The following is a 26,584-nucleotide window of genomic DNA, read 5'->3' as shown; positions in this document are numbered from 1 at the left end:
TCCTGATCAGAAGGACGCTATTAAAAAACATCGGACACATTGCGTCACGTATTCTTGTTAGGCCTTGAACTGTTTCTTCGAAGTGACCACTAATACAGATTTATGATCGACAAAAGAATTTATATTATCGTTACGCAATTATCCACCATGTACAGTTGCCAGTTGACTCTGGTATTAAATAAAATAATAATTAAAGACAATTCTAAGCAGAATTAACCACGAAAACATTTATTAATTTTATACCTAATTCTGCCAAAGAAATATTTTAGTTTTGTTTTGTATTTATGTTAATTCTACATAACAGACTTTTTTTTTCTCTGCTTATTAAATTCATCTTTTTCAGCCTACTTTTGATTTATACTTTGCTCATTATTAATCAAGTTAACTCCGATTTTAATAGTTTACAGTTTACAATTAGTTACAACTTCAAATTCCTAAATAAAACTTAAGTTACATGGAAGGATGTGATTTCTATAACTGTAATAATACTCGTTAATAAATGTAAATTAGAAAATTATCACAATAAAAAAAATACAAATTTCATTTTCTATTAATTTTCTTTCGATAAATTTTACCTACCTCATACCTTATAAATACAAAATATTTCACGTATTAAATGTAGATTTACAACTTTTACTGTATTATTTTATTGACCCGCATAATAAAAACATATTTGTAGAATAGTGACGCAGTTACCTCACTTTATTTACCTCAACATTAACATAACAGTTTTATGTACTTTAGTAATTTCCCCAACGTCACGTAATAATGTTAACATTGGTAAGAAAAGTAATCTTGATCGCCGAGATAACTAGAATAAACATAAATGTGTTAACAATGACACACCCCCCTGACCGCAACTGCATTACACATAATGACGTGTTACTTCTCCATTATTATTTCGTTAGGGATGAAGATTATTGAATCACTTTTTGCATTCTGACTCATTCTGGAAACAACGGCGGCCCTATTCAACTATTGTTTTATTACTGATGATTAATATGAATAAAAGAACACAATGTTAAACAGGTCTAATTGCGTAATAAGAAGTGGTATAATTAAAATTCTATTCCATAGTTAGTCGTAGCCGATTCGTGTAGTGTGGTGACCGAGAATGACTCAAGAAGGAATGAACGGGACGACGTTTAAAAATTCCAATATACATACGTAAATTATACAACTGTGGAGTAATTGCTGTTTGCGCATTTGTTATGTTAATCGCCTACTCCGAATCAGGCACGATTGGTATTTCATTACTGTAATAATAAAAATCTGAATATATTATTTTTATACAACTTCAAATAGCGAATTAGCTATCGTCACAGCTAAGAGAAAATGATTATCATTGTCTGTATATGACATAAGCGGCAAAGACATTATTTATTTCACTTTCGCGTTACAATTCCTGCGAATTTAAGTATTAAAATAATAATAAATAATTCTTTTTCAAGTATACCATATATATTACCAGAGTATATATTACCAGAGGGAGACTTTGTACAAAAGTCGATTGCTTGGGTACCTCTGTCCCATTCGTGTTTCAACCGTGAAGCAGCTGTGTTTGCATGGCTGTGTTTCGGTTTGAATTTACTGAGTACAGAGGAATAAATAACACCTGAGTCCTCAGGAATGGCAACGCATGGGGGTATCATGGGCGAAACAGTATGCTCTGTTATGTCCATGGTACTGCTCATATCTATAGGCGACGGTTACCACTTTCCATCAGGTGGGCCGTCAGCTTGTTTGCCATTCTAAGTTGTATAAAAAAAAAAAACTTAATAATAAGCATTTTGAATAGCATTTTTTTTATATATATCTACCGCCCACTTCGGAAAGCAATTTCAGCTGAGAAGAACGGACAAGAAACAGCTGTCGCTATTATGCTTTCGTACTCGTATCTATTAAATTTACTGTCATATTCAATTCTTCGAACTGATACATAGCAATGAAAGTATAATTTCTCAATTAATGAAATATAAAACAATATTTTTGACAATATCTTTCTGTGATTTATTTCTATGAAATTAATACTATAATTATAGACGAATAATTACGAGTAAAATAATAAATTTCTTTAATAATTGTCTGAGGCACGGTGTATTATAATTATATATATCGGATTTACTTACATAATAACGTCTGGATTGACTGATATTATTGAAAGATGCCCGTCTTTTTCTAGGCAGAAAAACCTGTGACACTGCGAACTTTCCATGATCTTTGATGCTCGTCTTTTTTTAAAAGTTCGCTTCTAATCCTTGTCAGTGATAGCAATTTTAAGATGTCCTTTGTAGCGATGTTCTTTATCTTCTCAGAATATAAAGTGTATTTTCCAAATAAGATATATCGTTTATGTGTGAGTATCGTTTATGTACAGCCACACATTAAGTTTCTTCCTCACTGTGAAAAGTCTGCAAACACTTTTTGGGCATAAGAGTAGTTGCTCCATGTATTTGTTTAGTCTACTGTGTCCAGTGAGAGCTCTTGTTAATACACACATAATATTTTTACTCAAAAGAATTAATTTCTTAGAGTAATTTTCCATCTCTTTTTTGTTTATATAAGATAGATTACTGTCCCTTAAACCAAAACTCTTAGTTGCATAATTATTGAATACTATAACTGTTGTATGAACTTGATAGTAATCTACTCTAGTAAATTGTATGTACGAACTTATAGTAGCGTAGCTGTTTTTAACATAGATCTTCAGAAACCCTTCTGTAAAAACCGCATTCCATTTGACAGTGAGATTTTGCGTGCTGCCGAAATAAACATACAGACAAGTAGACAAACAAAAATTCCAAAAATAATTGTTTTGGCTTCTATTACTCTCACTAAGAGACCTTATATAATTTTTCCTTAAATATCGTATACATACAAAGTCTAGATTCGTTTTTATTATATTAGTAAAATTATAGACTAATATATCTTTTGATACGTAAGAAATAAATGCATACACTTGACAGACTTAATCCCTTTTGTATTTTATCAGGTAATAAAATGTAATATTAATGTATGCATTAGAAAATTTAATAGAACGTACGTCCTTATCTCTACCCACAAATATTATAAAGAGATAAGCCCTGCTTACCACACTTTTGATTTTTCATTGTATACATAAAATATAAAAATCTTACATTGTTAAACTTTTAACTTTTCGAAAATATTTTCTTAATTAATGTTGAGCAAGAATTTTGGTTGTTTAGCTCCGGCACAGAATGGGTCACCCCTTTTTTTCGTGAGTATCGTAAAAGGCGATTAACGCAGAGAGATCGGCAACTGCGGTTGCCAACCCACCTATGTTCAGCAGTGGACAGTTAACGGCATATATGATGATAATGATAAAGAATTTTCGGACTGTTATTCTTTAAACAGGTAAATACGAGATTTACAAATTTCTATATTTGTACGAAACTCCGTCTATTTTGAACATGGAAATAAAATTAAGAAACCGTGTTTTAGCATCTTTGACAAATGATTCCCAAAAGAGCTGAAAATTTACACGAATAGAATGCGAACTAAATGTTTCCGAAATACACTATAACTAATTGTACACTAATTTTATTGTTAAGATAGATTTATCGTAAGTATTATGTGAATGTATTATGCGAACATGGTTATATATATATATATATATATATATATATATATATATATATATATATATATATATATATATATATATATATATATATATATATATATATATATATATATATATATATATATATTTTGTGTTTTCAAAAACCGCATTAGGAGTATGTCGGAGCAATAGTTAAATTTATATCTCTGAACAATATTGTAAATTATTATATTCTATTCTACGAAAATTTCAACAGAAATGGGATATAACAGATATACATATCTTCATAATAAACAGAAGACTTACTCCGAAATTATATACATTACATATACGAACAATACTCTATCGAATTTCATTGTCTAATCAAATTTCATTTTATGAAGGTTTACTATAAATTAAACATTTAATACATATGGTCGGATCAAACTGAAAGTCTGTACCGACCGACTTAATCCAAATAATAGCCGAAAAACTCCTGCACTTTCGATTGAGACTTGGAAATTGTTATTTCATAATAAGCCCCAGTAACAAGTACTTCATCAATAAGACTTGCCATAAATCATGAAGTACACTCGAATGTGTCACTTCCATCATTACTTAAATAAACACGTCTTATACTTAAGTATTCCTGAGTCATAGGACTTAAAAAGGATACATTTGATTCAGTCATGTGAACGAGTGACCGAGTTCGTTGCACAGATAACATCATCAAGTAAAGTTGAATGACTTGGATGATTCATTCTTTCACAACGTCAATTAAAGGTCGAATGATGATTTCAATGAAGTTTTTTACTTCACTTGTCCAGTGACGCAAGAGAAGAAACGAGTAATTTGAAACTTAAACAATTTATATTAATTTTTGATCATTAAATCAGTTATTAATTATCCTTAGTTAAATTGAATTATCATATATTGGTTGACTCATAAAACGGAATTTCGGCTCAGAAGAAAAAGAAATTAAAGTTCATGACAATAGCATGAGAAATCTAATAGTGATTGTAAAATATCATGGAACTTGATATCGTTTTTGATATATATTTATTTTTTTGCAATTTAATTCACTAATGACAAATATAAGGAACACACTACATAATTAAAAAATTACCATAAAGATTATATGTAGAACATTAAGAACAGATATCTCATGTTGTATGTATTGTATTACTTAATAGATATAAAAAAATCAACAAGAGAATGAACGAGCAAGGCGAAGAGAGAATAAAAGAAAACAATACCTAAATAGAGAAATATTAGAACTATATAAATTATTACGTGTCTAATTGACCTACATGCTCTTCATCTTTTTTATTAGTTTCATGAATTTATAATTGTAAGTATAAGTTTCAGTGATAAACAATAAAATATTATGCAAAGATTTTTCATGTTAATATAAGTGAGACCCACTTACATGTTGTATTATAGTTATATTACAGGTACATATCTGCCCCGAAAGTTTAATTACATAACTAGCAGAATTTTTTTAATTAGCTTACTTAATAAAACTATTTAAGAGTATCTTCATATTTCTTAACTCAAATTTTAAAAACAGATTATGTAAAGCTGTGTAATTTACCTTATAATTTATTATTTTATGTAGCATTTGTTTTAACTTAGGTAAGTTTATAAAAATATAGCTAAAAATATAAACTTACTTTAGGCGCGGAGATTTCGTGGAAAGAGCTGGGTCTAGGAGCTGGCCCGGCCGCTACACAGTCCACAGGCACGCTGTAGTCAGCACACAACGCGGCCTGAAACGATGAAGATAAACTTTAATAATAATTCTAAACTTGTCTTTAAACTTTATATAAATTTTATTTTTACATATTTAAAAAAAAAAAAGATGCTTGAGGCATTCGAAATGTGGCATGGAGGAGAATGGAAAGGAAAAGCTGAACAGAAAAACTAACAAATGAGGAAATCCTGAAAAGAATGAACGAGAAAAGAACATTAATTAAAATAATAGAGAACAGAAGAGGCAAAATGCTGGGCCACCTTATACGACATGACGGTTTTTTAAGAGCATAGAAGAGGGAAGAATAGAGGGCAAAAGAGAAAGAGGAAGAACGAAGAATAACTACATGGGACAGATAAAAGAAACACTAGGTGTCATATCGTATAGGGAGGTCAAGGATATAGAATGGGATAGAACTGGCTGGAAGAAGATGCATGAATTAGTTGCACCGACAAGAGGAAACTCTTAAATAAAAAGAGATATATTTATCGTTCCTTTATACACTACGTTTAGGTATATCTCTTAAATCAACAATCCTGTCACTTTTTCTTTCTTGTATGATATTTTAATAACAACAATCTAGTTTTAAAGATATATTACGTCCATATCGAGATGAAATAAGAATACTTTCACAACTTCTTTTTATCTTCAGGATATTGTAAGGGGCTACTAAGGCAACAGAGTATATCAGTGCAGGGGAACAAAAACTCGAAATAAACCCTATAGTTTACAATAGTAATAAACTAGTTTTCTTATTTTGTAGAGAGAGAACTTTGTGGGGCATTCATTTATTAAAATGCTGGTTATGAGGGATAAGTATAGATTTTTAATAAAATTTGCATATATACAATAGTATTTTCTGATAATTTACCCTCTCCCATATTTACTATACTATTATATCAGCCATTAAATGTCCACTGCTGAATATAGGCCTCCTCCTATTGGGATTTCCTGTCCAATATAATAAGCATTAAATGAATTTATTTGGTGACTAATATTTTGTTAAATATTTTATTGTATGTAGACTTGATATATTTATCGTTCATTATCGAGTATCGTGACTTTTATAATTATTATTATGAGTAATAATTTTTGTATCGGTTTACTAAGTAATGTAAGTATTTCGTGAGAGTCAGATTACTGAATAAAACTTATTTCCATTTACATATAAATAAAACTTTTACTAATGTAATAATAATACTATCACACAATATACTCGTACAAATGTAAACTATTTTAGAATTTTAATAAATATATTTACATGCTATATATATAACGTAATCCTCTGTTATCGAGACAAAGGCTTATAAATTAACGTCTTCTATAATGGCCGGTCAGAGACTGTCTGTACCAATAAGAAAATCTATCCCGGACTGGAAACGCAAAACAAACAAATCGTTTGAATTTAGGATATGTACACACGAATAACAGATCTCATACGATTGTTTTTATATCGCTAATACTTATCACTTTCCAAAATATAAAAATGGGGTAATACGAGTATGTATATAAAATTTTACATACAAAAAGAATTACGAATGTAAAAGAGTCAATCTAGCTTTTCTAATTTGCATTTCTAAAAACTTCAGATAATATACAGGATAATATACCAACAAAGATATTTTTATATATGTATACACATGATATATTCATCAATTCAGAAACAATTTTAATTATTCAATTCACAATCGATAAGATTTACTACCGTGTTTTTCCTTTTAGTTAGGATTTATTTTCAATATACCATAACAAATACATTACGGATTATATTATCCAATACTAAACAAGTGTGAATGCAGCCTAAGTATCGCTTGAAACCAATAAAATCGTGGCACATAGAGGGATTCCACCCTCATTTGCAAGGAGTCTAAATTAATTGGGCGCAATTATCTTTTTGTTTTGCCCCCGAAATGAAACCGTCGCTCGCCATTAATTATAACCTTGAATGTTGCCAACTTTAGCTGTTTTAGTATTTCACAATACATTTGTAAAGCTTTCGGTGCTAAAAGTTTGATAAAATACGGTCTTGTGAAATTTCTTCAGGGATAGTTAGCAAGGGGAGACGAGAACAATGTAATTTAAATTTGTTTATATATAATATTTTTATTAATGTTCAAATAATTTATTTACTAATAAATTACAGCTTATTAGGTAATTAATTCGGAATTAAGCTTATTTTTGCACCTTTTTTAACGTCATATAATAACAAACGTATTCACAAAGACTGTATATATTTTTGTATTAAAAATATTGAGATATGACGAGAAATATATTTCCTCGATTTATAATAAGTAGAAAGTAAACATTTTTATATATAAAAAAAATATATATATATATATATATATATATATATATATATATATATATATATATATATATATATATATATATATATATATTTTTTTTAATAGTATATTTTATTTTTAGCATATAACAACGTAATGCATTTACAACTATCTTGAGGCGTACAAAAATGATATATTTTAAATTGAACTTACAATCTCAGTCAAAACATAATTAAAATGTATAAGTTTTTATGAAAATTAAATAATTAAGCTTCTGATAATAGGATTTTCCCAATGTATAATTATCTTGTATTTTACAAATGAATGCAGACGGTTATAAATGTAGAATTATATAAGATCTTATAATATTTATCTTATCTTTTAATAGCTTGTGTGTTGTGGTTGTTACACATACATACGGAAATAGATACTAATAAATTATGAGCATTATATCATATGAACATAAAAGAGTACCGTCACTAAGCGATATACCACCCTGACTTAAAGACAGTAGAGATCGTAAGTTCGAGTCTGATCGATAATAAATATTCCCTGACAATCTAAATTTCATAATTTCAAATATTATTACTTTTATGTAACATTTTATATGTATATATGTTTATAAATAGTTGGAAGAAAAAAAGATAAGTAATAAATATCAGTTAGAATTCTTGTTTCATTTTTAATCATAACTTGTTATTCTCAGTAATTTAGTTAGTCCAGACAAGATGTGGCAAAGGAATCTAATCGTATGTTGAGTTACTATATCCTACGCATGAAATAAAAGTAAACAACAATATTCGTCGACTTGTTTCCTATACATATAGTACCATAAATATATTTACAAATATTTTGCTGAGTACCCATAATATATTATAATTCGTTGCGTTATTAAAAGTCACGCAAATCGCTTTGCTGCTGTGCCCAATTGGCTACTCGCTAAAACGGACTCCCCATCAATCCGATTATCATAAGGTGCAGTCCAACGAAGCGTAAAGATAAATTAGAGACGACAAAGGGAAGACTATTAGTCCCCCCACATTAAACAATTATTTTATCAACTGTCTACGTCCGTAGAGAAGCTACGGGTAATAATTACTACGAAATTAATAGCTTTGTTAATCTATGCCAGAGTATGCAAAGGAAGTATGGATTTCCATGTATGAGTCATATTCATTAATATTAAATTTGATAAATTTATAATACAATTAGTAACACGAGCATATAAATTATTATAACGATTAGATTTTTGCTCTGCAGGAAAGTAACTTCAATCAGAAACACATACGCACGCACGCACGCACGTATGTTTTCAAACATACACACACGCATACACGCACATACTCGCAGAAACTGACAAATATCAAGATGTTTTGTAGACAATATTGAAAATATTTAAATTCAGAACGCGGAATCGCGTGTGTACAAAAAGATTACATTTCCCAATGCGCAGTTTATGCTGCGTATAAAAAAGATTCAATAGTCGTAAATTAATAACAATCACAAAAAAAAGACAAATTGTTAATTTCCAATTAAGAAATTGCTTAAAATACACTATAATACATATTAAAAAATACGCATTCTAAAATCTCAAATTATTGAAAAAGGAAAGTATTCGAGTGTGACATTTTGAATCTATTTTTTTCGGTATTTTAAAAATAAATCATATTTTATCGCAATTTGAAGCTGGATTTTTTTCAATATATATCCGGTCTCCATAAATTATGTAAAGAAAACATTATAAATGAAGCATAATTATTGTAATTGGACTCTCTGACCTGTCTACCTTCTTGAAAGTATATTCGATATATCAGAGTCAAACAAAGCCTGAAAAGAAATGGATTAAATATAATTTCGGTCGTTCAGATCCTTCATAATAGGGTTTATTAAATATACATACAAAGAGCAAAGTTAAAATTAATACTTACAAAAAAGAAACGTTATAATGATCAGAAATAATATAAAAAAATCAATCATTGACGTTATGAAAACTGGAAAGCAAACAAGTAAATTTTGTTTCTCAAAATAAAACGGACATCAACCAAAAAGTTGAGAAACATTTTTTTAAACATTTATATTTATATATGATAATACAATAAGGTATAATGTCATACCATATCTATAATATGTATCTTTCATAATCTATAATTGCATATAAGTAAATAAATACCATTCAGTATTTATGAATAGAGTTTGTTTTATTACATGCTTATTTTATATTTAGACATGAACGGATTCTCAATCCTGGATATTGTATATTATCGTTATATAATACGTAAAATTCCCACAGTAAAGAACCTATTTAGCATTTATTTTTCTTATCACTTTTAATTCTTGGAAGAGTTAGTAACCGTTACAGTTGCGATAAAATGTCAATGATCTATAAATAAAAAGATAAACCGAGTGAATCATAGTCGAAATTATGACGGAAAGTACCTTTATACGCAGGGAAAGTAGATAACGCTATGTGTCAGATTACGAGTGATGGAAATGACAATTGAAAATATTATATTTTATTTAAAAAAACCTGTATTTCCAATATGTTACTAAAAGTTGATTTCAAAATAGTAAATAAATACTTTAAGATTTTTCTACAGAAAGATTTGTTTCAATTCAGTTATACGATAAAATTGAACAACAGCAATGAATAAATAAATAAATTTTGATCAAATTATTTTACACGTAAGTAAATAAAAAAAATATTAATATAATTGGTAGAGCCACGCTGTAATACCATATGGTATTGCAGCATGAATGGGCCGGCTCGACCGGGGAAGTACCACACCCTCACAGAATACCAACGCTAAGTGGCCGCACTTTTAGTGCGACCACATTCCGTATGGTGAGTGAGGGAGTCCGGAGGCCCATCCTATACCCATCCCCTTCCTTATCCTAAAATCCTCCCCCAACTCCGTCCCCCCATCTTTCAATACCATGGCAGTGGAATTTAAAAAAAATAACGTACCCCAGGGAGGTACCAGCAGCCATGTTGCTGGAGAATCCTCCCTCGAGCAACCACGCTCGGGCTGCCCTGCGTATTCTGGGGGGCAAAATTCCGCTCTATGGGACCAAGGGCAAACAGAGCAAGACTTCTGCGGCATCCCCTTTGCTCAATGTGAGCCTCTGTAATATTAGGGGAATTCATTCAAACCTGAACGCTGTCCACCACCACCTAGAAACGGCGCGGCCGGCATTGCTCTTCCTCACGGAGACACAGATATCCCCTCCTAACGAAACATCATACCTGACCTACCCGGGGTATAAGCTTGAACATTGTTTTGTTTCGCGTGCCGGTGTATGTGCGTATGTCAGAGAGGATATCTGCTGTCGACGCCTTGGGACTCATGAAGGTACGGACCTGTCCATTCTATGGCTGCGCGTAGATTGCAATGACCATCCCCGCATCTATGCGTGCCTATACAGGTCCCACAGCGGTAACACTGAAACCGACCAACTAATTGAGCACGTCCAAATGGCTACAGATTCCCTGCTTGAGCAGATTCCTTCCGCTGAAGTCGTGATTGTTGGCGACTTTAATGCCCACCATGCCGAATGGCTTGGTTCGCGTACAACCGACTATGCGGGAAGATCTGTTCATGACTTTGCTTTGGCTTATGGTCTGACACAGCTTGTTTCCTCGCCTACGCGAATCCCTGATGTGTTGGACCATTCACCTTCACTGCTGGACCTTCTGCTGACCACCCACCCAGACAACTATGTGATCTCCGTCGAAGCCCCGCTTGGATCGTCGGATCACTGTTTGGTGCGGAGCGAAGTGCCTCTTACGAGTCCGACTCCACCTCGTTCTACGGGTAGACGTCGCATTTGGCACTACAGGTCGGCAGATTGGGATGAGATGCGGATTTTTTTCGCATCTTACCCATGGAGGCAGGTTTGCTTCACACTGGATGATCCCGACGCCATTGCCGATTCCATTGCTGATGTGGTGCTTCAGGGAATGGAATTATTTATTCCTAACTCTGTGGTGCCCGTCGGCGGGAAATCCCAGCCCTGGTATGGAGCCTCCTGTAGAACAGCATCTCGTCTGAAACAGGAGTGCTTCCTAACCTGGGCTAAAGGTGTGGCGTCGCGAGATCCTAACACCAGTGCTCTTAAAAGAAGTATAACTCTGCCTCTAGGTCTTTCAAAAGAGTTATAGCCACAGCGAAGTCAGAGCATATTAGTAGAATTGGCAAGAGACTGGCTAGTTTGCCCTCTGGGACTCGAGCTTTCTGGTCTCTTGCCAAAGCTGCACAAGGGAATTTCTGTAAGTCATCTTTTCCACCTTTGCGCAGGGAGGATGACTCGTTGGCCCAGAACGCTAAAGAAAAGGCCGATCTTCTTGGATCCATCTTTGCGTCAAACTCGACATTGGATGACGGGGAGAAACCACCACCGACCATCACGTGTTGTAGGAGCTCTATGCCTGACATTAAATTCACGCATAGCTCAGTGCGTAGAGCACTTTTCTCTCTCGAAATCCATAAGTCGAGTGGGCCTGATGGTATTCCTCCAATTGTGCTTAGGACGTGCGCACCAGAGTTGGCTCCGGTTCTTACGCGTCTTTTTCGGCTTAGCTACTCATCGGGCATAGTCCCAAAGTTTTGGAAGACTGCTCTGGTGCATCCGATCCCTAAAAAGGGAGATCGCTCAGATCCAGCTAACTATAGGCCCATAGCTATCACTTCCTTATTCTCGAAGGTTATGGAATCCATCATTAACCGTCAACTGCTCCGGTACCTAGAAGAGCACCGGCTGATCTGTGATCGCCAGTATGGCTTTCGACGGGGACGTTCGGCCGGTGATCTTTTAGCTTACTTAACACACCGATGGGCAGTGGCAATCGAGAGTAAGGGAGAGGCCTTAGCAGTTAGTCTGGATATTGCGAAGGCCTTTGATCGGGTGTGGCATAGAGCGCTGCTTTCAAAGCTACCTTCATTTGGGTTGCCTGCGAGACTGTGCATTTGGGTCGCCAGTTTTCTCAAGGAACGTAGCATTAAGGTCGTAGTCGACGGTGCATGCTCTGATTTAAAACCTTTGAATGCTGGTGTCCCGCAAGGCTGTGTACTATCTCCGACTCTGTTTCTTCTGCATATCAATGATATGTTACAGATAAGTAATATTCATTGCTATGCGGACGACAGTACAGGAGATACATTATATACCGGTCATGCAAAGATCTCGCGGGCACATACCGATGAGTGCCGGAATAGACTTGTGTCTGAAATCGAAACTTCACTCCATCAAGTTTCGATCTGGGGTGAACAAAATCTTGTCCAATTTAACCCCAAAAAGACACAAGTCTGCGCGTTTACCGCAAAAAAAGACGCCGTTTGTCGTATCTCCTCACTTTCAGGGCACTTCCCTTGATAAAAAGTCAAGTCTAGGAATTCTGGGCGTTGATATATCTTGCGACGTCCAGTTTTGCGGTCATCTGGAGGAGAAGGCTAAGATAGCTTCCAAAAAGTTAGGAGTGCTCAATAGGGTGAGACGATATTTCATGCCAGAACACCGCCTGAAATTATATAAAGCCCAAGTCAGGCCGCATATGGAATACTGTTCTCACCTGTGGGCAGGAGCGCCACAGTACCAACTCCTTCCGTTAGACCGCATTCAAAGTCGGGCGGCTCGAATTATCGATAGTCAACGCCTTACTGTCCGACTTGACCCATTGAAACTGCGCAGAGATGTTGCGTCTCTGTGCATCTTCTACCGAATTTATCATGGGGAGTGTTCTGAGGAATTGTTCGGATTGATACCTGCTGCTGATTTTCACCACCGTACAACCCGCCACAAACTAAAGTTTCATCCCAATCATCTGGACGAGTGGCGGTCTTCCACCGTGCGTTTTTCAAGGCACTTTCTTCCACGCACAACCATTCTTTGGAATCAACTTCCAGCAGCAGTATTTCCGAACCGATACGACAACATAACCTTCAAGAAAAGAGTATATTCCTTTTTAAAAGGCCGGCAGCACACCTGCAATGCCGCTGGTGTTGTGGGTGATCATGGGCGGCGGTAGTCACTTACCATCAGGTGAGCCGCACGCTCGTTTGCCCCCTGTGTTGTAAAAAAAAAAAAAAAAAAATTGACCGCAACTATATCGTGTAATACATAAAATGCAGGAAAATTTTAAATCCATTTTTACGCAGCTTAAATATCAGGATAATAGAGGTAGAACAAGCATGACGTCCGAGCCTAGCCATGTATATACATTTGTAACGATTTTTATTCTTCTGCATGAAATAAAAACACCGCAATGTACGTGCCAGTGGCCACTTTTACTGATGTTATATAAATGAATGATATATCCCTAAACGAATAATGTACACTGATAGCTTAGTGCCTGTTCAACTGAGACTATTTGAATGATGCTTCGTGATTAACACATTAGAAACTCCACCAACTGCCAAATCGGTCACAACAAATATTATTATAACAATCTACAAAAATCATTTTGTTTTTAGCATGGCCTAATCATTTCCCTACTTAGCTATCAAAAGCATAAGCGACTTGATTTATTAACCGCTGCGCTTGAGAACTTAATGGCTTGAAATGAACGATAAAGACTAGCCCTCGTGAATTTTGATTTCATTGAACTTTATAGAAAATTTGCAGATTTTACGAACAAATGGAGCGTCGGTCATATTTTAAAATCACTACGCATTTACGAGCGGATTACTCATTAAAAGGCACTTAATGAATAGCCTACTCTATTCAGTGTATTAATTAATTCTTAATGAGTAATCCTCTGGAGAATTAAATAGGAAATCTTTGTTTATTATGGTCAGCAAGTGAATTAATAATCAGTACGCTATCTATATATATTTAAAGCGTGTGTTCAACTCAAAGGCCTCTGTGTATAACGAAGGCGGCCTAGAAACTCTTGACACTAGATGGCAAATCACCCTCACCCTCAATCGAGTAGTAGAAACATAACATAACAATGGACCACTAAATAGAAACTCCTTGAGCGACGACCCCGTGTAGGTAAGCGCAGTGCTAAATGACATGAGACCCTCTACAAGTTTGACAGTTATGGAAGTGTGACAAAGTATAAAGGAGGCGATTGACGGTGGATAATTGTAATGATAAGGATGATGATGATGACTATATTTACACGTATTTTGCAAAATGTAGGCAATGAGTCGCAATCGACAGGCTTAATTTTGTTAATTAAGGAAAAAAAGAATTAATTTACACAAATCTGAGGCAAAGCTCTCAATAAGTGCCGAAAGCAAAGTAAAAAAATCCATTGATGTCGAGATTACTTTGATCAATTACATTCTTATTTAATTAAGATTTGAATTGAGATTTGAATAAAAAGCAACTTTTCTTTTTATTATGATGTTAAATTATTTTGTAGCTGTATAATTCAAATTACTTTTAATTTTATCTAAATTGTTCAAATTATTTATTATTTATATATTATTTATAGTATTTTAAAACTATCGTTAGATTATAAACAAAGAATGCACCAGATCTGCCAAAAAAAGTATATTATTTTAATCAGACTGACCGAGACAATACAAAAGTCATTTGGACCTCTATCCCATTTATTTTTCTGTTTTGAAGCAACTTTGCATACTTGGCTGTATTTCGGTTTGAAGGGTAGAATATGTGAAATTAAAGAGTTCGGAGTCATAACATTTTAGTCCTCAAGAATGGCAATACTTAGCGGTTACCATGGGCAGCACAGTGTATCTATTCTGCGATGTCCATGGTCCTTTTATCCCAGAAATATTTTAAAAAGCTACAAAGACAGCATAATACACAAATTGAAGGGAAAGAAAATTTGAAACACTACATTACGAGCCATTTTTTTTGTGGTAGAGCCACGCTGTAATCCTATATGGTATTGCAGCATGAATGGGCCGGCTCGACCGGGGAAGTACCACACCCTCACAGAATACCGACGCTAAGTGGTTGCACTTTTAGTGCGATCACATTCCGTATGGTGAGTGAGGGAGTCCGGAGGCCCATCCCATACCCATCCCATACCCATCCCTTTCCTATTCCTAAAATCCTTTCCCCAACCCCGTCCCCCTATCTTACAACACGCAACCATGGCAGTGGAATTAAAAAAAAATAACATACCCCAGGGAGGTACCAGTAACCATGTTGCTGGAGAATCCTCTCTCGAGCAACCACGCTCGGGCTGCCCTGCGTATTCTGGGGGGCAAAATTCCGCTCTTTGGAACCAAGGGCAAACGAAGCAAGATTTCTACGGCATCCCCTTCGCTCAATGTGAGCTTCTGCAATATCAGGGGATTACATTCTAACTTAAACGCTGTTCACCACCACCTAGAAACGGCGCGGCCGGCATTGCTCTTTCTAACGGAGACACAGATATCCTCTCCAAACGAAACTTCATACCTAACGTACCCGGGATATAAACTTGAACATTGTTTTGTTTCGCGTGCCGGTGTATGCGCGTATGTCAGAGAGGATATCTGCTGTCGCCGCCTTGGAATTCTTGAAGGTGCGGACCTGTCTATTTTATGGCTGCGCGTAGACTGCAATGACCATCCTCGCGTCTATGCATGCCTATACAGGTCCCACAGCGGTAACATCGAAACCGACCAACTCATTGAGCACGTCCAAATGACTACAGATTCCCTGCTCGAACAGATTCCTTCCGCTGAAGTCGTGATTCTTGGCGATTTTAATGCCCACCATACCGAATGGCTTGGTTCACGTACAACCGACTATGCGGGAAGATCTGTTCATGACTTTGCTTTGGCTTATGGTCTGACGCAGCTTGTTTCCTCGCCTACGCGAATACCTGATGTGTTGGACCATTCACCTTCACTGTTGGACCTTCTGCTGACCACCCACCCAGACAACTATGTGATTTCCGTCGAAGCTCCGCTTGGATCGTCGGATCACTGTCTGGTGCGGAGCGAGGTGCCTCTCATGAGTCCGATTCCACCACGTTCCACGGGTAGACGTCATGTTTGGCACTATAGGTCGGCAGACTGGGATGAGATGCGGATTTTTTTCGCATCTTACCCATGGAGGCAGGTTTGCTTCGCACTAAGGGACCCCGACGCCATCGCCAATTCCATCGCCGATGTGGTGCTTCAGGGAATGGAATTATTTATTCCTAACTCTGTGGTACCTGTCGGTGGGAAATCCCAGCCCTGGTATGGAGCCTCTTGTAGAATAGCATCTCGCCTGAAACAGGAGTGCTTCCTAGCCTGGGCCAAAGGTGTGGCGTCGCGAGATCCTAACATCAGTGCCCTTAAAAAGAAGTATAACTTTGCCTCTAGGTCCTTCAAAAGAGTTTTGGCCACAGCGAAGTCAGAGCATATTGGTAGAATTGGCAAGAGATTGGCTAGTTTACCTTCGGGGTCTCGAGCTTTCTGGTCTCTTGCCAAAGCTGCACAAGGGAATTTCTGTCAGTCATCTTTTCCACCATTGCGCAGGGAGGATAACTCATTGGCTCTGAACGCCAAAGAGAAGGCTGATCTCCTTGGATCTCTCTTTGCATCGAACTCGACGTTGGATGACGGGGAGAAACCACCGCCGACCATCCCGCGTTGTAAGAGCTCTATGCCGGATGTTAAATTCACGCAAAGATCAGTGCGTAGAGCACTTCTCTCCCTTGAAATCCATAAGTCGAGTGGGCCCGATGGCATTCCTCCAATTGTGCTTAGGACGTGCGCACCAGAGTTGGCTCCGGTTCTTACGCGTCTTTTTCGGCTCTGTTACTCATCAGGTATAGTCCCAAAGTTTTGGAAGACTGCTTTGGTGCATCCGATCCCTAAAAAAGGAGACCGCTCAGATCCAGCTAACTATAGGCCCATAGCTATCACCTCCTTATTCTCGAAAGTCATGGAATCAGTTGTTAACCATCAACTGCTCCGGTACCTAGAGGATCGCCAGCTGATCTCAGATCGCCAGTACGGCTTTCGACGGGGGCGCTCGGCTGGTGATCTTTTAGTTTATTTAACACACCGATGGGCGGTGGCAATCGAGAATAAGGGAGAGGCCTTAGCTGTTAGTCTGGATATTGCGAAAGCCTTTGATCGGGTGTGGCATAGGGCACTAATCTCAAAACTACCTTCGTTTGGGTTGCCTGCGAGATTGTGCAGTTGGGTCGCCAGTTTTCTTAAGGAACGTAGCATTAAGGTCGTAGTCGACGGAGCATGCTCTGACTTAAAACCTGTGAATGCTGGTGTCCCGCAAGGCTGTGTACTATCTCCGACACTGTTTCTTCTGCATATCAATGATATGTTACAGATCAGTGATATTCATTGTTATGCAGACGACAGTACAGGAGATGCATTATACACCGGTCATGCAAAGATCTCGCGGGCACATACCGATGAGCTCCGGAACAGACTTGTGTCTGAAATCGAAACTTCGCTCGACAAAGTTTCGATCTGGGGTGAACGCAATCTTGTTCACTTTAACCCTAAGAAGACACAAGTCTGCGCGTTCACCGCAAAAAAGACACCGTTTGTCGTATCTCCTTACTTTCGGGGCACTTCCCTCGATAATAAGTCGAGTCTGGGGATTCTTGGCGTCGATATATCTAGCGACGTCCAGTTTTGCGGTCATCTGGAGGAAAAAGCTAAGATAGCTTCCAAAAAGTTGGGGGTGCTCAATAGGGTGAGACGGTATTTCACGCCAGAAAACCGCCTGAAACTGTATAAAGCTCAAGTGAGGCCACACATGGAATACTGTTCTCACCTGTGGGCAGGAGCGCCACAGTACCAACTCCTTCCGTTAGACCGCATTCAAAGTCGGGCAGCTCGAATTGTTGACGATCGGCGTCTTACTGTCCGGCTCGACCCACTGGAACTGCGTAGAGATGTTGCATCTCTGTGCATTTTCTACCGAATTTATCATGGGGAGTGCTCTGAAGAATTGTTCGGATTGATACCTGCTGCAGATTTTCACCATCGTACAACCCGCCATAAACTAAAATTTCATCCCAACCATCTGGACAAGTGGCGGTCCTCCACCGTGCGTTTTTCAAGGCACTTTCTCCCACGCACAACCACTCTTTGGAATCAACTTCCAGCAGCAGTATTTCCGAACCGATACGACAACATAACCTTCAAGAAAAGAGCATATTCCTTTTTAAAAGGCCGGCAGCACACCTGCAATGCCGTAGGTGTTGTGGGTGATCATGGGCGGCGGTAGTCACTTACCATCAGGTGAGCCGCATGCTCGTTTGCCCCCTGTGTTGTAAAAAAAAAAAAAAAAAAAAAAAATTTAAGCAACTTGATAATCGTATGCTAATATTTTTCTTTATGGGGAGAGATCTGTGCCCAGAATTGGACTGATAATAAAGAGAAAAAGAGAAAGAATATACTTTATTTGCATTATACATAAGTAAATATTTGATAACAAGAGGTTGTATAGTTTATAGATATTATTAATATAAAACAAATATTTGTGAAAACATGGAAACATACTTTAAAGAATCCTTGATCTGATAATGAATCACGCTGTGTAATTAACTAAAAGAGCGCTGAATAAACAATTCACGGCCATCTGCTTATTTGGCGTCTGTATCTTGCTAAAAGACAAGTAAAGCATGATTTACAATTATTCTATGATATAAAGACTCACTGCAGCAAAATATAAATGGAAATATGCAAGAAAATGAACATGTCATTTTACGTACACTTATAAAGTTATATACTTTACCTACATCTCATATCAGTGAATATGGTCCATTCCTTTAAGAAAAACAAAGTGAAATATTACTTTAGTTTTTTACAAAGATAACTAACCTAAATAAAATATGCTTATAAATTTAAGCTCTAATAGGAAATTCAAAGGCACTTGACAACTATTGTCTTAAACTCGAAATCAATTTTAACAAAATCAGTATAATCCAAATTAAATTTTTATTAATTAATTTAATCATTCGATTAAATTAATTAATTAAAATTATTCGATATTTAAAAAAAACTACTTCAGTTGTGACAGAATTATTATGGAATCAACAACTGAAGTAAATAAATACTGTATTGATTAAAAAATAATTGCTGCAATTAGTTCATAATTTATGAAAATATCACGAACGAATGTACATTATATACGTACATATATTTTTACAATCTTATTTATAGACTGTTCTTTTTCAAAGTAATTTAAAAATAGAACACTTATCTATAATTTCACTAATACAAATATAAGTATAACCATACAACTAAGATCTAGTTTGGAATTCTTGTAATCTGTGGTCGAACGAACAGCTGTAATCCTGGACACGTCAGTCATAACACCTGAGTCCGCCATCCGTTTGGATTTCCTCGGATTTGTTCCAGGAAACCGTTTGTGTATAATATAGAGGCTAGTAATATTATTTCCCTGAACAATGTCTATCGTATGTTTAGAGACCATTACTATTTTTTAGAACTTTGCAAACATATGTGTAACTCAATTAATGGTGAGAGAGATGCTGATGATGATTACGATGATGGAATTGATTCTGTAATTTCATGCACCAATTTTTTACCTTAAAATAGAGAGAAAGATTAATGCTTTATAAACGCTTCACATAACAATTATAGAATAACCTATACCTTCCAAGGGTACGTATACAGTACTATAAAGTAACCTTACTGCTGAAATAAATTTTTAAAGCCTTTATTTTACTTAGGAATTCCTACATAAATCGAAAATTTCAGAGAATTGATAAAAATAGCACAATAACAAAAATAGCAACATTACAAAAGATACTTTGTCAATCACTTGGGTATTCACGCTATTCTTTGCTATTTCACCACAGATTTTATGGTAAAAATAGATACTATTTTAGTACTGCGATTAACTGCTGTTTCTATTACTATTAATTTGTTATATGTTTTAATTTTTTTTATAAAAATAATACTTAGATCTTTTGTTTTAATTATACGTTTACATATAATATTTTTTCTTTTTTTACACAATTTTACCTCTATGTGGGTGTCGTCGCCTAATTTAATGAAATAAGTTTCTTAAATAGGTACTCCTTTATCTTATCGTATATTGTGCACTTTAGAACGCTTACTAATACTGTTATCGATTTTTCTCATAACTATTTATCAACGTTGATACAGATATGATAATATGATTTTATTTGATAGACGGTTTCTATTGCAAATAGTACTTATAAATAATTAAGTAATACCTAACCTGTATGACCAACTTATAATGACATCGCGTCAGTAACTCTGTCACGATTAAACAATGCTATACATAATAATAAACGCGTAAAGAAAAACCTAAAAAGATGATGTTAATGATATTATAAATGAGAAAGATTGTATGGACATATGAATTATTGTTACGGAATCACGCATAAATGACCAGACGAATTTCAATGAAATTTGATAGATAAAGACACCATATCTAATATTAATTTATAGGATATTTTTCATATTAATTCACGACAGCAAAAGTGCTTAAAGTAAAAGTATTAAGTAATACAGTGTGCCTGATTTATCAAACATCAAGTAACTGTATCTCGCAGCATCGCCTGAGGTCGTATCATGATCTTAAGTCGCCGATTACCTTAAGAAATAAGCTATTAAATTCAAGAAGAATTTTTCAAATGCTACTAGTAATTTCAGAGATTATCACATTTTAATAAACAAACTCTTCCGTGCTAATATATTAATAATGTTTAATCTAATTAGTACATTTTTCAACGGATTTTAAAAACGGAGGTTCTCATTTCGGTTGTATTTTTTTATGTTTGTTACCTTATAACTCCGTAATACACCGATTTGGAAAAAAAATATCTGAAAGGGTATATTTACAGATTGGTTTCATAAAAATGTCATCAAAGTCGGTGTAGTAGTTTAGTTTTGAAATCAAAATAACTGGTTTTGCTACAATTGAAATCGGTTTTTCTTAGGGAGGCTTTGTACAAAAGTTGCTTGGGTACCTCTGTCCCATTTGTGTTTCTACTGTGAAGCAGTTGTGTTTGCATGGCTGTGTTTCGGTTTGAAGGGTGGGATATGGCGTGAATTTACAGGGTACAGAGAAATAACACCTGAGTCCTCAGGAATGGCAACGCATGGGGGCATCATGGGCGAAACAGTATACTCTGTTATGTCCATGGCACTGCTCATGTCTATAGGCGACAGTTACCACTTTCTATCAGGTGGGCCGTCAGCTTATTTGCCATTCAAAGTTGTATAAAAAAAATATATATATAATAAATGTATCAATCAAAACAACTTATATATTAAACTCATATAAATATATATTCGTATAACATAGGTGGTAATAAGTAAATACGAGCGGTATCAGCTGCACGCATCTGCCGGACATAGCTGAAATACTAGACGGTCTGAAATTTAATTAACAACCCCATACGATGGGAAACCACTTAGCATGGTTTAGATAGCCGGGGGATGATAGATTCCGTCTATATTAACTATTCATCGATAGTTATTACAATATAATTGTACTTTATACTGTAAAATAAATTAGCGCGTTAATTATTTAGTAATCGACAAATTTTAGAGTAAGAGGAAATGCCAAAGTTTGCTTGCAGTTATACATCTTCAAATATTAAATAAAACTTTTACACCATCCGTTAAACCGTATCATTTCCCCAAACGGTTGAATATCTAAAAGAGATTTTATTTCCTAAAATCCATAAGGGCATAAAATTTTATGAGCAACGTTAAAAAGTTATTTCAAAGCCCAATAAAATTAACGAGAAGGCAGAAAACATACAGCGTGTGACGTAATACAACCTCTTTATATTTTTTATATAATTACTTAAATACATTTTAATTAAATTTTCTTGTGTCAAATTAAATATTAACTAGAGACTGAAAATTCTACGCTACGAATAAGGTTTCATTTAAACAGAAACAACAAAAAATTTAATTAAGATTGATTGGTCGATATTAAAACAAATGTAGTTTAAATTATGTGTGAATACTCAAAATATAACGGTTGCAAAATAATTACCAATTCTTCTGCTAATCGTGGCAACTACGGATAGAATCCCCCCCATTGATAAACTACTTAAGAACCGGCCCCTTTTCTTATAACAGTCTATGAAGAGGCGTAATTTCAGCAGTGGACAGATTACGGTTGATATAGATATCATGATGATGACTCTAAATATGTGAACCTACATCCCATTGACAAGAAGTCTATGCATAACTTATAGGTAGCCAAAGAAAAATATAAGCAGCTTAAAAAGCCCAGTATCAGACAACGATGTACCTATTTTGCACTTAATCATTATTTTGAATAACTTATTATACTGAACATATCAATAAAAAATAATTATTCTCAGAAAATAATAAAAAAAAATACTTAAGAATACTTTTCAATACCTTGTGTTAGTGAAGACGACAACCACAAACACAACGGCCTATGATTTGTAAAGCACAGTTTAAATTAAATCTCGCAAAAGTATCTTGAAATTTCAAAATAATAATTAAAATATTTTGAAACTAATTTATTTCTATTTACTAAGACAATTTTAATATAAAAGGAATATGAAGGAAAGCAATAGCACAGTTTTTACATTAAATCGGTGATACCTAATCTGGGTTTGCTTTTAACAGGCGATGAGTCAGTGCAAAGATAAGATTGTGATATGCGCGTATTCGATCAAAATCATCGATTCATCAATTTTTATCATGTGAATATCCATCCATGTGGTACACGTGTATTTCAACTACAATTATATAATATACTCGTATGTTATTATATAACTAAGGGTCGCCTGTAACTTTATCTGTGTAATTTTAACGAAAATATATAGATATATATACAGCTACTTCCATGCCCAAATAATATGTTATAATAATTTATGAATACCGCACCATAACAACCCATTAACGTCCCACTACTTTGTAAGCATCTCGCCAAATAAAAGAGAAATGTTATCCTACTAGTGCATTCTAGACAGCTTGGTAATGTGTTTTATTACAAGTTTTCTTTCTCTTGTGCTGGTACATTGTACTTTGTTCTCCTTAATTTCTTCTCACAATATTCTGAGGATGAAAGAAAGTGGTGACACATTATACTATTACTTCGTCGTTTACACAGTAATTTATAGATATTAGTCATAGTACAAACTCTGCTTAGTTTGGGACTAGATGTCGCTGTGTAATTAGTCCAGTGGTATTTATTGCTATTATTAGATATAATTAAAATTTGTTTACCTCAAATAAAATTCGTTTGGTATTATACAAAACAATTATCTGTTCCCTCGAATAAAACAATTTGTTATATTATTAGAAAGGGATTTCAAAAATGAGATATCAATTCAATACACGATATGTTTTGCATTTTCTGATTTTGTCCATTCTATTCAGTTTTTTTTTTTTTCAAAATCTAATTATCTTAAAATAACATTATGTGAATATATATTGTTATTAAAAGCCACAACATAAGCTTTAATAAATTTTAGTTAATGATCAACAAGACCGTTTTATCACACTTTTAAGCCATTTGAAATCCTTTGACTTCCTTTAACGACTGTTATCTATCGATAACATCCTGGGTCATTGGCTTAAGTAAAAGTATATATTAAATTATAAATTTATATTATATTTAATGTTAAGACAATATTGTACTAAGTAAGTGGAAAATACAACAAAAAAAAATATTATATAGTTTTTATTTAATACAGGGTACGTCCATTTCGCTGTCACGTTTATTTATTATATACATTGTGATTGTTTCTTGTAATTATTTATATTTATAATAAGTTTACTATTATAATCTTTTGGCAGAAATAATAAAGAGTATCTAGAGTAATAAAATTTGAAGTTATAGACAGACAAACAGACGAAACGTTTGCATTTTATTTATTGTACTCATTTTGTCATTATTTTATCTGATGATAACATTGATAGTACAAGAATAAGTTTTGCACAAATAAAATTATCTTTGTAAGTATAATATAATCCTATTAATTTAATATAACTGTAAATTATATTTGATCAGCTACTGGTAAAATTGAAAATATTTACTATCATGTATAAAAAGACTAATAAAATTGGGAATTTAAAACGAATATCATTTTAAGAATTCATTGTATTCGTCAAAGATAAAATTCATCTATATATGTATGTAAATCAAATTTTATTTAAATTCTTTAAGCATGACTAAGTAGAATGTTTTCAAGTGTCTTTAAAAATTTCCTAATGATGATAATTTTCAGAATAATACTTAACAGATGGAATAAAGAGGAAGTTAAAACAATTAATGCTGAGTCACGGATCTATTGACCTTATTAGTCATTACTTATTTTTAATACACAATCAGGACCTAACGCGATGAAAAAGCTTTTACAGGTAAATAGTACCTACATACCTGCTCCTTTATTGCCGACGTTTCGACGTGGATCGCAACACGTCATGGTTACAACAGGACAGAAATTTCAGACAATAAAGGAGCAGATATGTAGGTAATATTTACCTGTAAAAGCTTTTTCATCACGTTTAGTTCCGATTGTGTATTAAAAATATGTGTAAACAACGCGAAAGTTAAATTAACTATAATAATTATTATTATTTGCAACATTTATAGTTTTATTATCTGACTTTATTTGGCTAATAACTATAAAAAATTATTCCTAACAATAACATATGATTATAGTTATTTATCTTCTCTAGGTTTTTTTTTTTCACTTATTCGCATACCTATATATTCAAATATTTAAATTTCTTACCCTAAAGCTGTCTTGAAAACATTTCTTTGCTACATAACTTATATGATTGTGTATTTTTCTCCCTTATATTGTAATATACTTCTACTAATATAGTACTCGTACTTATTCTTTCTATTTATATAAAAAAGATAATACCGTCTTGTAAAGGTGCTATCACACTTCCAAATTCTGTTCATAAAGCCGCAGCAACACCACAAAACACGGATTTCGCATTTAATTATCCGTTCACAATCCCAATCAGATTTCGATCATGATTTAATAATAACGCAAATGGGTTTAACTAGTAACAGTCTCTGGGTGTACATTTGCAATAATGCAATTGTTTACTGCAATCAGAATACTCGTATCTGTATAGAACATCTGTTATTCACAAATATTTTTCCAGTAGTATAACGCAATATATGTCACTAGAGACAACAAACACATTATTTACCTAACAAAAGTTTGCAACTTTCTTTAAGAACCAGGGAAACAGATTTAATGTGATTTGCCGAATTGTAACCGATTTACTATGACGTAGTCATAATGATAATTATTTCTGACAAAAAAATCGGAGTCAATTTTAGACAAAACTTCTTAAATTATTATAAACCATTTTAAATAAAAAGTAAAAATAAATCTTTACATTTTCTATTGAAATTATAATCTTTGTTTATAGAATGAATTTATGTTTGACCAGAAAATTTAATACTAGATCAGTGAAGATTTAAGGTAATATATTTAGTTATTTATGCCAACAAAACAAAAATAAAATGTTTTATTCATGACTAAAACATCATGTAAGTAAAAGAGTCTAATGCATAAAGGGTAACAAGTTGAAACAACTTTAATTTCCGGTGAATTAACATTTCGACATTGGGCGCTGAGACCGGAAGCGAAACGTGCCCTTTGCGTTAATATAAGCCCGACTTTAATACGGAATTTAAAGCTTACTAGTTTCAGATGAAAATAATTGAGAGAAGAGGTAAGATGTTAAGCCAACTTATACAATATTATAACTTCATAGAGAACGTCTTTGAAGGAATTATAGAAAGAGATGGAAGATAAAACTGGCTTCAATTTTATCATATAATATTTGGAAAAAAATCTAAAATTGAACCGTAATTAAATTTATTGATTTTAGTATGTGTAGAGCAATAATATTTAAACTTGTAGAATATATATAGTTAGCAAATATAAATATATCAAATCTAATCATCAAAGATAACGATTGTTAACTTAAGAATGATTAAATATAGTCATATTTAATAATTAGGAGTCTAAATTGTCCCGCATATATCGATACGGACTTTCTCACGACTAATTTAGTTGTGACTACTCAAACA

At 34.2% G+C, this 26,584-nt stretch overlaps 1 protein-coding gene across 2 annotated transcripts in view; it reads right to left on the bottom strand.

Moving 5' to 3' along the window:
• The window catches only part of LOC113510753 (microtubule-associated protein futsch), a 220,752-nt gene that overhangs the window by 29,477 nt on the left and 164,691 nt on the right, over positions 1 to 26,584 (bottom strand). For both annotated transcript variants that reach the window (XM_031907249.2, XM_052896362.1), the window contains one exon: positions 5,236 to 5,331. In XM_031907249.2, the coding sequence (XP_031763109.2) occupies positions 5,236 to 5,331 (96 nt within the window). The remainder of the gene's footprint in view (positions 1 to 5,235; positions 5,332 to 26,584) is intronic.

The sequence above is a fragment of the Galleria mellonella genome, unplaced genomic scaffold, assembly GCF_026898425.1.
Source record: "Galleria mellonella isolate WM207_F2 unplaced genomic scaffold, CSIRO_AGI_GalMel_v1 utg32, whole genome shotgun sequence".
Lineage (NCBI taxonomy): Eukaryota > Metazoa > Arthropoda > Insecta > Lepidoptera > Pyralidae > Galleria > Galleria mellonella.
The sequence above is the reverse complement of the archived record's forward strand: the minus strand, read 5'-3'. Positions and strand labels throughout refer to the sequence as shown.